The sequence below is a fragment of the Hippopotamus amphibius genome, chromosome 6 (genome assembly GCF_030028045.1).
Source record: "Hippopotamus amphibius kiboko isolate mHipAmp2 chromosome 6, mHipAmp2.hap2, whole genome shotgun sequence".
Classification (NCBI taxonomy): Eukaryota; Metazoa; Chordata; class Mammalia; order Artiodactyla; family Hippopotamidae; genus Hippopotamus; species Hippopotamus amphibius.
This window is the reverse complement of record NC_080191.1, coordinates 171,294,930-171,311,644: the sequence shown is the minus strand read 5'-3', so window position 1 is coordinate 171,311,644 and position 16,715 is coordinate 171,294,930. Positions and strand designations below refer to the sequence as shown.

At 39.5% G+C, this 16,715-nt stretch overlaps 1 protein-coding gene across 4 annotated transcripts in view; it reads right to left on the bottom strand.

Moving 5' to 3' along the window:
• OSBPL11 (oxysterol binding protein like 11) overlaps positions 1 to 16,715 on the bottom strand; it is a 93,442-nt gene that overhangs the window by 23,809 nt on the left and 52,918 nt on the right. For all 4 annotated transcript variants that reach the window (XM_057739056.1, XM_057739060.1, XM_057739057.1 and 1 more), the window contains exons 9-10: positions 12,918 to 13,416; positions 9,049 to 9,235 (exon numbers count right to left, since the gene is read on the bottom strand). In XM_057739056.1, the coding sequence (XP_057595039.1) occupies positions 9,049 to 9,235; positions 12,918 to 13,416 (686 nt within the window). The remainder of the gene's footprint in view (positions 1 to 9,048; positions 9,236 to 12,917; positions 13,417 to 16,715) is intronic.

Below are 16,715 nucleotides of genomic sequence, written 5' to 3'. Positions count from 1 at the left end.
TTTTATTACAGTCTAAAAATGTTACAACACTACAGTCTATTCAACTTTTTTTTTTAACTAGTCCTACTTCAAAGTTCCTATATTTGAAATTCTGGATATACGAACTCTGTATAAAACCACATACGCTTAATTTTAAATTAAATATAGAAACAAGTCAAATAAATAAGAGGTAGGGGAAAAAAAGACATTAAATTTTTTTTAATTCTCTTGACAAAAAGCACTGGTATACAAAAATTATCACTATCTACACAAAACTCTGAAAGAACTCAAGCACTATGCTGTTGAAAGTTTAATGAAGAGTTATCTGGCTGGTTTATCAACAGACAGATAGGATGCAGCTCAAATGAAGGCTGGAAGAGAAACACGTCTAATTATTTCTAATGAAGTACTTTATGTTCCCTGTTGGACACAACAACAGAGTCAGATTAGACAGAGGTTCAGAACTCAGAGAATAGTGGGCAAATGTTAGGGTCTGGTCAGTACACCAGGGATTATGGTTAATCTGGATTCAAAAGGGAATCCAGGGACTTCCCTGGTGGTCCACAGGATAAGATTCCAAGCTCCAAATGCAGGGGGCCCAGGTTCAATTCCTGGTTGGGGAACTAGATCCCCAGTTGCATGCATGCTGCAACTAAGAAGTCTGAATGCCGCAATTAAGAAATCCAAAAGCCACAACTAAGACCCAGTGGAGCCAAAATAAAAGTACATACATACATAAATATTAAAAATAATACGGCGGGGGGGGGGGGGGGCGCGGGGATCCAAAGGACCAAAGCCCAGGTTCGGGTGACAGCTCAGGAATCACAAGCAGCATTTGTCTGATATAAGCCAAGGGCCTGGGAACCAGAAGGATGTCTGGTTGAATTTAGGGAGCCCATAGTTTTTAATGAGGAGAGGTGAATGGTCTACAAATTCAGAGCTCAAGGCAGAGGTGTAGGAGCCAATAAGCAAATGAACCAGATCTTAGAGATCAAGGTATATAAGGGTTTGGAATCCAAGAGCAGACCAAACATTCAAAATCAAAATTTAGGCATAACTGCAGCTCACTGAACACCAAGAACCCCATGACTGCAAGCCTGCTTGATCACAGCAGGCGTGGGAACTCTGGGTTACACCTCAAAGCACTTGAGCTTATATAACTGTACGCTAAGGGGGTCTGTCTGACTGTTTTGTGACATCCATGTTTCCTCTCTGATCCCACTTGCCAACACTGTGTCCTTCCTTAAAAATCTCTCTCTAACGGAATATGAAGAGATGACGCTGAACACTCGCCTCTTCCATCTTCCAACCACACGTACCCAGAACCATGCCTGCGAACTGAGGAATAATAATCCCTCTCTCACTTCATCTGTCTTTTATTGCCACAACCTCTCAAGTTACCATTATCTCCTTCAAACCTTTCCACTTAAAAAGGAGCAAGCCCTAGGTCTGTTCATGTGTGCTGGGGCCTCTGCTCTCAGTGCAGCTACACAGCAAGAGCATTGTGACGAGACCTGCGGCAGGGAACAAGAACCGCACGGGCCAGAGGCAGGCCACGAGGCACCTGCAAGAGCAGCACGGGAGGAGGAGGGGCCGCGCCTCACGTGCTTATAACAATTCTTCTCAACAGTCTAACGCAGGGCTGGTGAACTTCTATAAAGGACCAGAAAGTACATACCTTAGGATTCATGGGCCAGGCTGTCTCTGTCACAACTTAACTCTCTCACTGTAGCAGGAAAGCAATCATGGACAATATGTAAATGAATACCTAAATACCTAAAGCATATAAATCTAGGTCTTGTACCAAATAATGACACAGAATATGCTTGCCTTTAAAATATTTACCACAGAGTTAATAAAATGTTAAGTTGCCATCCTACTCATCTCTAAAGTGAGGATAATTGATAACAAACGTGGCATTTACTCTCTCGCTTCCTAAAAACGACATCAAGTTGACTTTTATTTATTTATTTATTTATCTATTTATTTATTTGGCTGCGCCGGGTCTTAGTTGCAGCACATGGGATCTTCGTTGTGTCACGCAGGATCTAGTTCCCTGACCAGGGATCGAACCGGGGCCCCCTGTTTTGGGAGCACAGTCTTACCCACTGAACCATCAGGGAAGTCCTCAAGTTGACTTGTTAGATTATCTAGACCCTGTCTTTATAGCTATTTAGAATACCAGAAAAATCACTGGATATATTAACTTGGCTTCATAGAAAAAAAATTTATTTAAAGATTGAAAGTTAAGACTTTAGCTTTGGGTTTTATTGACGTGTATAGAAGAAATACCACATGAAGGGTAATTACATTTTATGCAGAACAACTAAAGACAACATTGTCCTGTTACGTTACTCAATGCCACTACATAAGAATACTTGCAACAAATCCCTTCAAATTTTAATAGCAGGAAAGTAGTTTGTCTCTCCTGAAAAAAAGCGATCAGCTTCCTTTATCAGACAAGCAGAAGCATGTTGAGCATCAGGTTTCTTGTTTCCCTGTAGAAGAAGAGCCTTTTCGGATACAGTAATTACCTCATCCCAGCTGCACAGCATTAAAGTCCTTTCCCATCACTACAGTTACTATAATAAGACTTCATTTTTAACTGTCTGTTATACACGAGTCTTTCCTAAGAGTCTTACAAATGTTTTCCAAAGACAGGGTCCTGGATTCTATTAGACTAAAAGCTTCTTGAAGGCAGAGATCGTCTTTTTTCTTTTCTATATCTTCAGTGTGCAAAAAAGTATGCCACTTAGCAGTTGGTTAACATAATCTTATTGACATTATACCATGACGTATGTTTAAAAAATCACCATCCTAAAGGGAGTGTGGAAAGTGGGATCGGGAGATGGACAAGGACATGAGAAGTACTTAACTAGGCCTGTTTGGCTCCATCAGAGATAGCTGTGGAAAATGAGGGAGTAAGGAAAGACAAGCGGAAGATAATGTATTTATACCAAATGCAGACAGCTGATAATGTGTCTGCCTGATTGCAGAAAGCAGTAAAAAACTAGGCTATGTCTGAAAAGGGAGGCATGGCTATTAATAAAGCCATGAAAGAGAGCCTTAGTTAAAATATTCTGTAAAATCAAAGAAGAAAAGATATCAAAATAGAGAAGTCAGTTTCTACTATGAATCTTTTAAATGAGAAATTAGATAAAACCACTGGTCTTAAGGGAAATCAGAGTGGAAAAACTGAGGAAACTTTGGAGTCGACCAAAAGTGTACTTCCAAGTAACAAAAAGATCCAACGTTTTGGCCTTGTGGATAGGTAAAAATGTATGAAGGGGAAAAAGAAGACAATTTAAGTAAGAAATTCAAAGAAATTAGATATCTGCCTGCCAATGCAGGGGACACAGGTTCGATCCCTGGGCCAGGAAGATCCCACATGCTGTGGAGCAACTAAGCCCATGTGCCACAACTATCGAGCCTGAGTGTCACAAATACTGAAGACCACGTGCCTAAAGCCTGTGCTCCACAACAAAAGAAGCCACCGCAACTAGAGAAAGCCCATGCACAGCAATGAAGACCCAACACAGCCAATAAAAATAAATAAATAAATGAGAAAATAAAATAAAATAATTAGGAGTCTTAAAAAAAGTCAGACTTCCTAGGTGGCGCAGTGGTAAAGAATCTGCCTACCAATGCAGGGGACATGGGTTCGAGCCCTGCCCTGGCAAGATTCCACATGCCACGGAGCAACGAAGCCCGTGTGCCACAACTATTGAGCCTGTGCTCTAGAGCCCGTGACCTACAACTACTGAGCCCCTGTGCCGCAACTACTGAAGCCCATGTGCCTAGGGCCTGTGCTCCACAACAAGAGAAGCCACGACAATGAGGAGCCTGTGCACCACAATAAAGAGTAGCCCCTGCTCTCAGCAACTAGAGAAAGCCCGTGTGCAGCAACAAAGACCCAATGCAGCCAATAAATAAGTAAATAAATAAATAAATAAATTTATTTTAAAAAAAAGTCAAAGTATGAAAACCAGGTATGGAAAGCCAGTAAGGCTTTTGGAATGCCTGCTTTTGGATGCTCCCTCCCTCCCAGGCGCCCAGCTGTAAAGATGGGAGAAGCTCCAGTCACCTGGGAAGGCCACACGTAGTCCCTCTGAGTTACAGCCTCAGCTGAGCCCCTGGTCAACAGCCAGAGCTCCTGCCTCCCACGTGACTGCGCTGCCTTGGATATCCAGCCGGCTCAAGCCCTTAGTTAACGGAAGCCCCAGGCAACGTCCAGCTACAACCACATGAGAGATGCCTGTGAGAATCACCCAGCTGAGCCTAGCCACCCACGGAACCGCAGAGGTAACAACTAACTGCTGGTTAAGCACTACATTTTACAGAGGTTTGTTACAAGCAGCAGAGAATCCGACATCATCCAAAGTTATCCTGGATGCTCCCCTATATCCAGTCAGTTACTCCTTGAAGTCTGTCAATTCTGAATGCCTAACCGATCTTCCAATTTCTAATTCCACCCCCATCAGCAATCTAATCTTCATCTGCCACCAGACTGATCTTTTTAAAATATAGGTTTGCAATATATCACTTCCAGATACAACATTGCTCATATTGCATTATCAAAAATGTATAACTTGCACCCAAAGCAAACAAAAAACAAACCCCAACTGAGATGCATTCAATAAAATTGGCTGGTATTCTTAAAAATCGTCAGTGTCATAAGTGACAAAGAAAGGTTGAAGAAATATTGTAGATTAAATGAGACTAAAGGGACATAAGAAAATGCAATGCATGATCCTGGGTAAGGAGAAAATACATTGCCAATGACTGAGCCAACTGACAAAAATTTAATATAGATTACACATTAGATAATGGTACTGTATCAATGTTACATTTCCTGAATTTGACAACTGTTCTGTGATTGTGTGAGAGAATTTCCTTGTTCTTGGGAAATTCTTGCTAAAATATTTTGGGGTAAAGTGTCACGATGTTAATTAACTCTCAAATGTTTCAGGAATGATAATAACAATAAAACGACGACAGGGACTTCCCTGGTGGCGCAGTGGTTAAGAATCTGCTTGCTAATGCAGGGGACATTTGTTCGATCCCTGGTCTGGGAAGATTCCACATGCCGCAGAGCAACTAAGCCTACGCACCACAACTACTGAGCCCATGTGCCGCAACTACTGAGGCCCGCATGCCTAGACCCTGTGCTCCGCAACGAGAAGGCACCACAATGAGAATCCTGCCCACCACAACAAAGAGTAGCCGCTGCTCGCCGCAAACAGAGAAAGCCCGTGCACAGCAACAAAGACCCAATGCAGCCAATTAATTAATTAATTTTTAAAAATTAAAGACAAAGAAAATATTAAAACCAAGGGAAAAGCAACAAATAACATACAAGGGAATCCCCACATGGTTATCAGCTGATTTCCCAGCAGAAACTCTGCAGGCAGGAAGGGATGGGCACAATATATTTAAAGTGATGACAGAGAAGAATCTACAACCGAGAACACTCTACCCAGCAAGGCTCTCATTCAGAGTCGACAAAGAAATCAAAAGCTTTACAGACAAGCAAAAGCTAAGAGAATTCAGCACCACCAAACCAGCGTTATGACAAATGCTAAAGGAACTTCTCTAGATGGAAAAGCAAAGGCCACAACTAGAAACAAGAAAATTATGAATGGGAAAGCTCACTAGTAAACATACAGCAAAGGTGGGAAATCATCCACACACAAATATGTTATCAAAGCTAGCAATCATGAGAGGAGGAAAGTACAAATGCAGGATGCTGGAAATGCATGTGAAAGGCCAACAACTTAAAACAATCTTGTGTATACACAGACTGCTCTATCAAAACCTCACGGTAACTGCAACCCAAAAACCTACAACAGATACACACACAAAAAAGAAAAAGAAATCCAAATACAATGTTAATCATCAACTCACAGACTTAGAAAACAACCTTATGGTTACCAAAGCGGAAGGGGGGGTGGGGATAAATTAGGAGGCTGGGATTAACATGTACACAATAGTACGTATAAAGTAGATAGTCAGGCTTCCTAGGTGGCGCAGTGAGTAAGAGTCTGCCTGACAATGCAGGGGACACGGGTTCCATCCCTGCTCCGGGAAGATCTCACATTCCGCGGAGCAACTAAGCCTGTGCACCACAACTATTGAGCCTGCGCTTCAGAGCCCGTGAGCCACAACTATTGAGCCCATGTGCTGCAACTACTGAAGCCCATGCACCTAGAGCCTGTGCTCCGCAACAAGAGAAGCCACTGAAATGAGGAGCCCACACAACACAACGAAGAGTAGCCCCCACTCACTGCAACTAAAGAAAGCCCGTGCACAGCAAAAAAGACCCAACACAGCCAATAAAATAAATTAATTAATTAATTTAAAAGAAAAGCTTTAAAAAAAATAAAGTAGATAGTCAACAAGGACCTACTGTATAGCACAGAGAACTCTACTCAATACTCTGTAATAACCTATATGGAAAAAGAATTTGAAAAAGAATAGATATGTGTATATGTACAACTGAATCACTTTGCTGTACACCTGAAACTAACACAACATTGTAAATCAACTATACTCCAATATGAAATAAAAAAATTTTTTTTAATTGCTAAAAAAGAAAAACCTCTACAAATAACAATTGTTGGCGAGGGACATTTGTACACTGTTAGTGGGAATGTAAATTGGTGCAGCCACTATGGAAAGTAGTATGGAGCTTCCTCAAAGATATGATCCAGCAACTTCACTCCTGGGTTTATAACCAGACAAAATGAAAACAGTAATTCTAAAAGATACATGCACCCCAACAGTCACAGAAGCAGTATTCACAGCAGCCAAGACGTGGAAGCAACCCAAGTGCCTGTCAACAGACGACTGGATTACGAAGATGTGATGCAGGGACTTCCCTGGTAACCCAATGGTTAAGACTCTGAGCTGCCAAGGCAGGAGGCCCAGGTTCGACCCCTGGTCAGAGAACTAGATTCCGCATGCCACAACTAAAAGATCCTGCATGCCGCAATTAAAAGATCCCGCATGCTGCAACTAAAGATCTCACATCCTGAAACTAAAGATCCCACATGCCACAACGAAGAACCTGCATGTCTCAACTGAAGATCCCACACACCTCAACTAAGACCCAGAGCAGCCAAATAAATAAATAAACAAATATTTTAAAAAAGAAAAAATAAGATGTAATATATATCTTTTAAAATGGAATATTACTCAGCCGTAGAAAAGAATGGAATATTGCCATTTGCAACAACATGGATGGACCTAGAGAGTACTGTGCTTAGAGAAGTAAGTCAGACAGAGAAAGACAAACACTATATGGTATCACTTATATGTGGAATCCAAGAAATAATACGAATGAATGTATATGCAAAACAGAAACAAGACTTATAAATACAGAAAACAAACCTGTAGTTACCAAAAGGGAGAAGGGGGGAGGAACAAATGAGGGGTATGGGATTAACCAACTATTGATACTATATATAAAACAGGTAAGCAACAAGGATATACTATACAGCACAGGGAATTATATCCATTAGTTTTAATAACCTATAATGGAATATAATCTGCAAAAATGCTGAATCACTGTGCTGTACAGCTGAAACACAATACTGTAAATCAAAAATATACTTCAACTTAAAAAAAGAAAGAAATTCATCAATATCACTGTCAATAAAAAGTGCTGGGTTTGGAAAATTCACCACTATAGTTGCTTCCCCTAAGCATTTTACTCAATTATATACTTTGAAAAATGGTTTCACCAGTGCAGGAATGTTACAGGGATACAGATTTCAACTTTAACTTCACATAAATAAGGGCAGTCTGAAGTGGAATAGGCTGCCTCATGCATTGTGAGTTCTGTGCTAATGACAATGTACCAACACATGGAACAAATCGGTTATCGGGTATGTTGCAAAGGGATTTAGACACCTAGCAAATGTTGGTGTAGTGACTTCTAAAGTCCCTTCTAATTGTAAAGTTTGAATCCTGTGATTACTATGGTGAGAGGAGTAAGTAGAAGCATGTATAACAAAGTGTGAACCACATTACTATCTTCTCTAAGGATAAAAGACAACCATTCTGACAATCTCTAGTGGTTCTGTTTGGGTGATCTGTAATTTTTTTTTAATTCTCTGCTTCAGTGTTCTTGAAATCCATGTTTTTTAAGGCCTATTCAATGCCTGGGAGCCAATAAATCTTTCTTTCCACTGCTAAGATGGCTGAGTACCAGCTGTCCAGTGAAGAAGCGAAACAGCTATATGCATCGAAAGTCTCATGCATGACTGAAGGGAGTGCATTTCAGTATAACCATGTAAGAAAACTGTTTGGCAGTAATAAAGTTAAATTTTCATTCCCTACAACCCAGCAATTCTACTCCTAGGTCCCTACCAAACAGAAATTCATACACACATTCACCAAAGTTCTAGCAGCACTATCTGAAATGGCCCCAAATCAACTTATATACTTTCGCATGCATGTTATGCTTCAATAAAAGCTTTGTAGAAAAAGAAAACTATCCCTACTTCAGGACAGTCAGAATAGACACCAAAAGCTTAGAAAAGAGTCAGTATCCTTTTGAGGATCCTAATAGAAAACTTGTCTTCATGCAGTTGGGTGATCCGGACGAGTGCTGCAGAGACCAACGAGCCACTATAGGCCAATTTCTAGACGGACTCAGAACACAGCCATCATTCAACACTGGTGTCTAAAGATACTGGCTTCCACCACCGTGCTTCTCGAACTACTTCTTAGGATTAGATGTATTTTCATCCTAACCTGTAGCAGTACTACCTCTACTGAGGTCCAGATCCAAGTCTAAATCCCTTTAAAGGCAGAAACTGTGCCAGAAATTACATATCCATTTGTTAGAAGTTCCCAGTTTACAAGAGTAGATAGATCTGTCACTATTTTTAAAACCAGATCATGGTTTCCAGAATGCCTTCAAAAACCAGATATATGAAACAAAAAATAAACATGAATAAAAATCCAATCCCATTTCACATAAAACAAAGCAGAAAAAGAATAAGGAGTTATAATACAAGATCAAACGGATACAATAAGAGCCAGATATCACTAAAATATTCTTACCGGTGCAATTTGCCACCATAAAATGGCTTAGTATGAAAAGTGATGCTGGCTGAATACCCAGTCTTTGCACAGTTGACACTGACTTTGCCACCCAGTTCTACCCAAGGAACAGTTAAAATTGACCGGGCATATGCACAAGGTAGAGAAAACGTATACTCTTCTCCATGCTCCAGTAGATTGAGGATTCCTGAATTTGAAAATATGAAGGTGGTTAACATCTTTAATAAAAAATTAAAAAAAAAAAAAAAAGACAGACAGCTATGAAAAATCCATATTAAGGGTTTCTCCCGCCTGGTAAATGAACATCATAATTTTGCTCAATATTCTTTTAGCTTTGGATGAAACTAGCTTCAGTTACAATTGTATCTGACAACAATTCTTGGTAACAGCGGAATCAAGGTTACTTTCATTACGATTTTATTATCCCTTTGGGGTTCATGGGACCAGAAAATGTTACAGTGGAAACAGTTTAAGAGTTCCCTCTAATGCTCTTAAAAATAAAATAAAACCTTAAGTCAGAATTTAAGTCCGTGCTATACTGTAGCATCATGATATCTGACCATTAGTTAGTACTAATAACTTTTTAGAGTCACAGACCTTAATCTCAGATGGCATGGGGGGGGGAGGGGGAGTGCGGCGGGGGGGGGGGGGGAGTTCTTCATTCTATTCTAAGCTAATTTTATGATTTTATGATATGAACTAAGATCCTTATAATAATTTTGTATGCCAAATTCTGAAATATTTAAGATGAAGCTATAGGAGTTAGAAGTGGTATTTTCAAACACAAATTATTCTAATGGGGCTTGTTGTGTATTAAGTGATGCTATATTAAAGATGGTTTTAACAAACATATAAAAAGGGTAACGACAAAAAAAAGGGTGGTGGTTACATAAATGAATAATCAGTCTATCCTAGATAATTAAAGAGACTTGAGCTACAATATTAACCTAAACTCATTCCTAGTTCACCATAAAAACAAATACTGAACTGGATATGTACTACGACTCTGAATTCTGATGGCATCTCTCTCTTAATGAATGCTCATTAAGTACTGGGGTTTTTTTTTAATTAATTAATGAATCAATTTTATTTTTTGGCTGCAGTGGATCTTCACTGCTGTGCAAGGGATTTCTCTAGTTGTGGCGAGCAGGGGCTACTCTCCGTTGTGGTGCACAGGCTTCTCAACGCAATGGCTTTCCTTGTTGTGGAGCGTGGGTTCTAGGTGCACGGGCTTCAGTAGTTGTGGCACATGGGCTCAGCAGTTGTAACACACAGGTTTAGCTGCTCCACAGCATATGGGTTCTTCCCGGACCAGGGCTCCAATCAGTGTCCCCTTCATTGGTAGGCGGATTCTTAATCACTGAGCCACCAAGGAAGTTCAAGTACTGTGTTCTTAATGTTCTCAAATAAGGGCAAAAACTATGATAAATATTTTAATATAGTCAATTTTTAGGATAAACAAATAGACTGAGATTCTAAAGTAGTCTACTTTACATAAAGCGATACCAGCTATTTTTTGTATTGCCCTTAAGAGTCTTCACAATGGGCAACAGTAAATCAAGAACTGTTGAGCCATTTGAAAAGAAACATGGTTCTGCATGTAACATATTTATATATAATGGGAGCTGTCAAGAGACATATATAACATACTTGGTTATCTTTCAAGTATTTAATAATAACTGTTGATTAATTCTAAGTTGGAAAGGATATCATGTACTTTTCTAGAAACATCTGGCCTTATAAACTAGATTCATAGGAATTCCCTGGTGGTCCAGTGGTTAAGACTCCGAGCTTGCACTGCCAAGGGCCTGGGTTCGATCCCTGGTCAGGGAACTAATATCCCACAAGCCACGAAGCACAGCCCAAAAAAAACCCAACAAAAAACCAAACAAACCAAAAAACTGGATTCGTGATCTTTGATTTCTAGGAATATAGTTAACATAAGCAACATTCACTATGGAACTTAAGGTCTAAGAAATACAGAATCGGTTTCCAGTGAATGGGAACATAAGACTAGTTAGGATTACTGAGATTCAAAGAATTCTAAAATCTCATTCATCTGATAATTAGAATTTTCGCCTTTTATTTTTTTTTTATAAATTTATGTATTTAATTTATTTATTGGCTGCACTGGGTCTTTATTGCCACACATGGGTTTTCTCTAGCTGCGGTGAGCAGGGGCTACTCTTCATTGCGGTGCACGGGCTCCTCATTCCTGTGGCTTCTCTTGTTTCAGAGCCCGGGCTCTAGGCACTTGGACTTCAGTAGTTGTGGCTCGTGGGTTCTAGAGCGCAGGCTCAGTAGTTTGGCGCAGGGGCTTAGTTGCTCCACTGCATGTGGGATCTTCCTGGACCAGGGCTCGAACTCGTGTCTCCTGCACTGGTGGGCGGATTCTTAACCACTGCGCCACCAGGGAAGTCCCCTCCTCTACTTTTCTTTCCCCCCCTACTTTTAAATAAAAATAAGCTGCTAGCAGGAGCAAAATAAATTGTCAGATGCTCCATTCTCTGATTTAATTTACTTTCAGTTCAGAGTGTCAATAGCAATTTAATTTTAAAAAGGCAAATCCATGAATATATAACTGGCACTTAAATAATCAAAAAATAACTATCATATACCTCCTCAATTAATGCATGGTTAAGATATTAATGCATTTCCTCATTTCTTGAGGTATTTCCTTTCTTGGAGCGGGAGAGGCTACTATCACCAGATACTGTTTCATGAACTGGTAAGAGTAACCGTCCTCGGGGAGAGTGTGTCAAAGAATGAGGGTCTAAATCTGACTATGCCTTAACTTCTGTGATCCTGGACACACCCCATCCCCTCTAGATTTCAGGTTTTTCATCTCTAAAATAAGTAAACGGATTTGTGAAAAGCCTACGGTTAATGTGATGGCGCTTATAACTGGAGATAACAAACTTTTTTTAACTAATAAACAATCTTATAATGTTATAAAAGTTTTGATTAGTTTCAAACTGGTAAGACTCATAGCACAAAAGGTGTTAAAGATGAGGAAAGCTTAAAAAGGGGATAAAATATTTTCTTCACGTTAAAATAACACGATCTCAAAATGTTAGGGTCATAGGCTTAATGATGCCATGCTTACACTGTAAGTTTATATTTAGAGCAAACTCTCCTATGTACAAGAGTGTTCCTTTAACAGTAAAATGGCAAGCCACTATATTTTCATTAACTGCAATGACTTCTGTGGAGATTTTTGTTGTTAATTTGTTTTTTGTATTCTTAGCCCCAAAACATTTTATTTCCTTAAATTGTTTTTTCATAATCATTTGCTGGAGTTGATTTAAAGTTTGGCAATATATTTTAAAATATTCTATGAATGTCTCCTATGAAATATAAAAAATGTAGATATAGGCTTACCCAGAAAATATTTCTTGAGTGCTGTTTATAACAACAAAAACACGTTTTAAAGCATTATGAATACCCTTGGAAAATGAATACTCAGTGCAAAAAAGGAGGACACAAAACTACAGAGAGAATCCTAATTTTACAAAACTAAAAGTATGAACATATAGACAATGTAAAAATACAAAATACTTGCTAAATTTATCTATCTCTGGATGGAGGAATTAGAGATACTTTTGTTTTTTGCTTGATACTTTTCTAAGTTATCTAAATTTTCTATAATAAAAATAATCTACATTTAAAATCAGAAAAAAAGTTTAAAAAAATTTATATTTTTTGATAGATACGCCCCCTCCCTCCACCAGCATTCTGAAACATACTACAAATTGGGGGGAAAAAGTAGTACACTAGCAGTTCAAATTTATAATTAAGATTTATGTAGCTTCCCCAAATTTAAGGTTATAGTTTGATATTAAAAACTGGAGGATAATGTTTCTACTCACCTTCCCCAACCATTGTCACACCTATCGACATGCCTAAGAATTTGCTCTTAGTCCAGACGTGCGCATTTACACACATCTTCCTCTCTGCGCATTCTGCATAAAATCCTGAGACTGGAGGATGATGGGAAACCTGCTCAGCAACAAATCTGACCGTGTAACAGTCTGATCCCACCTGGCTCAAAGCCTCCTCTGATGGAGGAGCATGATTTGTGACCATCTGGGTGGAAGAGCTGCAAGTGACACTGGATGCCACCTCTCGTTTTGGCATCCTCCAGGAACAGTGAAATGTTTCTCCAATGATAGGATTGTACGGTTTCTTAGCAATGGCTCCCTTACGGCCTTCGTGAAATGAGGTAAGGTAGTATTCAACAAAACGAATCATTCTGTCCTCAGCTGTAGCTCCGTTAGTGATGGCTATAAACAGGTCTGGATGAGACATGAAGTCTGCATACATTTCCAACAGGGAACGCTTCTCTAGGATGAATGTAGGAAGCACCACCTAAGACAAGACAAACCAACCAAAGGGGGCAATACAGAAATCAGTAATTAACATCTTCAAGGACAGAGAAGACATTGCAGACATTAAATAAGAACGCTTTCTGATAAAGAAAATTCAGAAAAATGTAAAACATAACAGCAAAAATTAAAATCCAACAGAAGGGTTAGAAGATAAAGGTGAGGACCTTCCTCTATTCTCCTGTGAGATTTCTGTTTCCTTCGAGTCTGTTTCTTTATTTTGCTCTTTAGATTCCTAATTAGGTCTTCTCAGAGATCTGATGCATCTGTGGAGAAACAGTCTTATCTCTCTAAAAACATTTCGTGCTAGATGGGTATAAAAAACAAAGTCACAAAAGACAAGTAATTCATCTCATTAAAAAATAAGCATGCTTAAAAGGAAACAGCCTTTCCCAATGGTTAAGATTAAACACCAATTCAGGACTTCAAGAGGGTCAGGTGAAAGAAAAAAAAAATCTTCAAATTCCTAGACTGGATAAAAGTATCATAAGGGAAATGGTGGTAACGTTCAAAGTAAATATTAGCCAAGACTTTTTTTTTCCTCTCCTACTTTAAAAATAAACTGTGGATGACTGACCAAGATAAGAGATATAAGAGGCAATAAATGCCAGCCCTTCAGGACAGATTAAAGAGATCACGGACCAAAGCAAAAATTACACTTTATAGTTAATTTTAAGCACAAGAGAACTATTTCCAAGAAGAGAGTTTTTGATATTTAAAGCCAGATAAGCATAAGGAAGATTAAACATTTTATTTAAAGCAGAATTGGAGAGGTACTGCAAACTGGCTCAACTCTTTGAGAAAACAATTTGGTAATATTTTTTCAAGAGCCTGAAGATGTTCACATCCATTTAGCCTAGTAATTATTTCTCCAGGAATCTAGCCTTAGGAAATAATTCGAATGAAGGAAAAATACAAGTGAAAATAAAATAATACAGCCTATGTTTTTAATTATGGGTCTAGTGAAATACGGAATTTTCTCTTAATGGAGTATTGTAATTACTTTAACAGACGGTTATGAAGATGACACAAGTGATGCCAAAGACACTGACATTTCAGTTTCAGATGGTACACTGAACACATGCATCTTAATTTTACCTTCTATTGAAATCTCATTAAAATTTTATTAAATAAATATAAACACTAACCTAGAGATACCAGGAAAGTAGACAAAAAGCAACAAAATTTGGGAGCTGTCAACCAGAAAGCTGACTCTTAAGCAGTAGTTTACACTATGGATTCCTGAGAAGGTTCAGGAACAGACAGCAACAGGTACCTCTGGATCTGCGGGTTTACAAGAATCCTAAAATAAAGGTGACTAAGTGAAATCGTGTGCAAAGCAATTAGATCCCTAAAGCCCATTCTCAGTTCCACACTGTTGGTCACTGACCCTCCTGCACTTCAGCCAAAGTCTAGAGGTTTACTCTCTGGAGAGTATATCAGGGTGGCTTATTCTCCAGATTAGGGAACATCAGGGATGTTCATCTGAGTGGATACCATATGATAAAAGGACACAGGGTGGGGCTTCCACCTGCCGATGCAGGGGACACCGGTTCAAGCCCGGGTCCGGGAAGACCCCACATGCTATGGAGCAACTAAGACCCGTGTGCCACAACTGCTGAGCCCATGCACCGCAACTACTGAAGCCCGAGCGCCTAGAGCCCGTGCTCCCCAACAAGAGAAGCCACTGCAATAAGAAGCCTGTGCACTGCAGTGAAGAGCAGCCCCCACTCTCCACAACTACAGAAAGACTTGCATGCAGCAATGAAGACCCAACGCAGCCAATAATAAAAAGAAAAATAATTAAATTTTTAAAAAAAGGGCACAAGGTAACCCTATATGAATTAAATGTTAGACACTAAGACCCTTCCAACCTAGCCCTCTTCTCCCTAACTCCTAGTTGCTTTACCTACCAAGCAAGAAATTAGAAGAATTTTCTTCTGGGGTAACTTGACTCACCTTAGAGGAAAAAACTAATGATACTAACACCAGGTTCCCCAACAAATTCAGAATACTCAATGTTGGAAAGCATGTTCGAAACTTAAAGTCAGGTTTTTCGTTCCCCTACACTTAATCATGAGCAGAAATGCAAGAAATTCCAGATCTCTAAGAACACCTCTAATTAGGAACATAAAGAAAATATACAACTAAGCTTGTGCTCGTTATTCACTTTCTTCTAAACTAAAAACACTCTTTTTTATGTTTTTTCTTGGCCACACTACACGGCTTATGGGATCTCAGTTCCCCAACCAGGAACTGAACCTGGGCTCTCGGCAGTGAAAGTGCGGAGTCCTAACCACTGGGTCGCCAGGGAATTCCCTAAACCAGGTAACATTGTTATGGGGCACATATATACGTGTCTAAACGATAAAGGGAAGAGGGGGATGATGAACACAAGAGACAAGTAAGTGGTTACATTTAGGGAAAAGCAGAGGACTACAACTGCAAGGGGCACTTGGCTTCCGAGACCGGGCAGGGCTCTGTAACAATCTGAGAGCTGGGCACACGGGTACTTGTTTTACCATTGTTCTCTAAGCTGTTTATATGTGTTCTCTTCAGTCTTCCATGCACGGAATACATTTCACAAAGAAAAGATATTAACTGAAAAAAGAAATATTACAAAATTGGACATACAGTATAATTACACAAAGAAAAACTTGAAAGAAATCTCAAAAAGTGACAGTTGTCTTGTTAGGAATGGTAGAATTACAGATTTTGTTTCCTTTTATTTCCAAAAACTTTCTTTGAAGACTTTAATTATACTAAATTCATAATATTTTTCTTTAATTTTATTTACTTATTATTTTTTGGGGGGTACACCAAGTTCAATCATCTGTTTTTATACACATATCCCCGTATTCCCTCCCTCCCTTGACTCCCCCCCCACCCTCCCTTGAGTCCCCCCCACCCTCCCCGTCCCAGTCCTCTAAGGCATCTTCCATCCTCGAGTTGAACACCCTTTGTTATACAACAACTTCCCACTGACTATCTGTTTTACAGTTGGTAGTATATATATGTCTGTGCTACTCTCTCACTTCGTCTCAGCTTCCCCTTCACCCCCCACCGCCTCCCAAACCTCGAGTTCTCCAGTCCATTCTCTGCATCTGCATCCTTGTTCTTGTCACTGAGTTCATCAGTACCATTTTTAGATTCCGTATGTGTGAGTTAGCATACAATATTTGTCTTTCTCTTTCTGACTTACTTCACTCTGTATGACAGACTCTAGGTCTATCCACCTCATGACATATAGCTCCATCTCATCCCTTTTTATAGCTGAGTAAT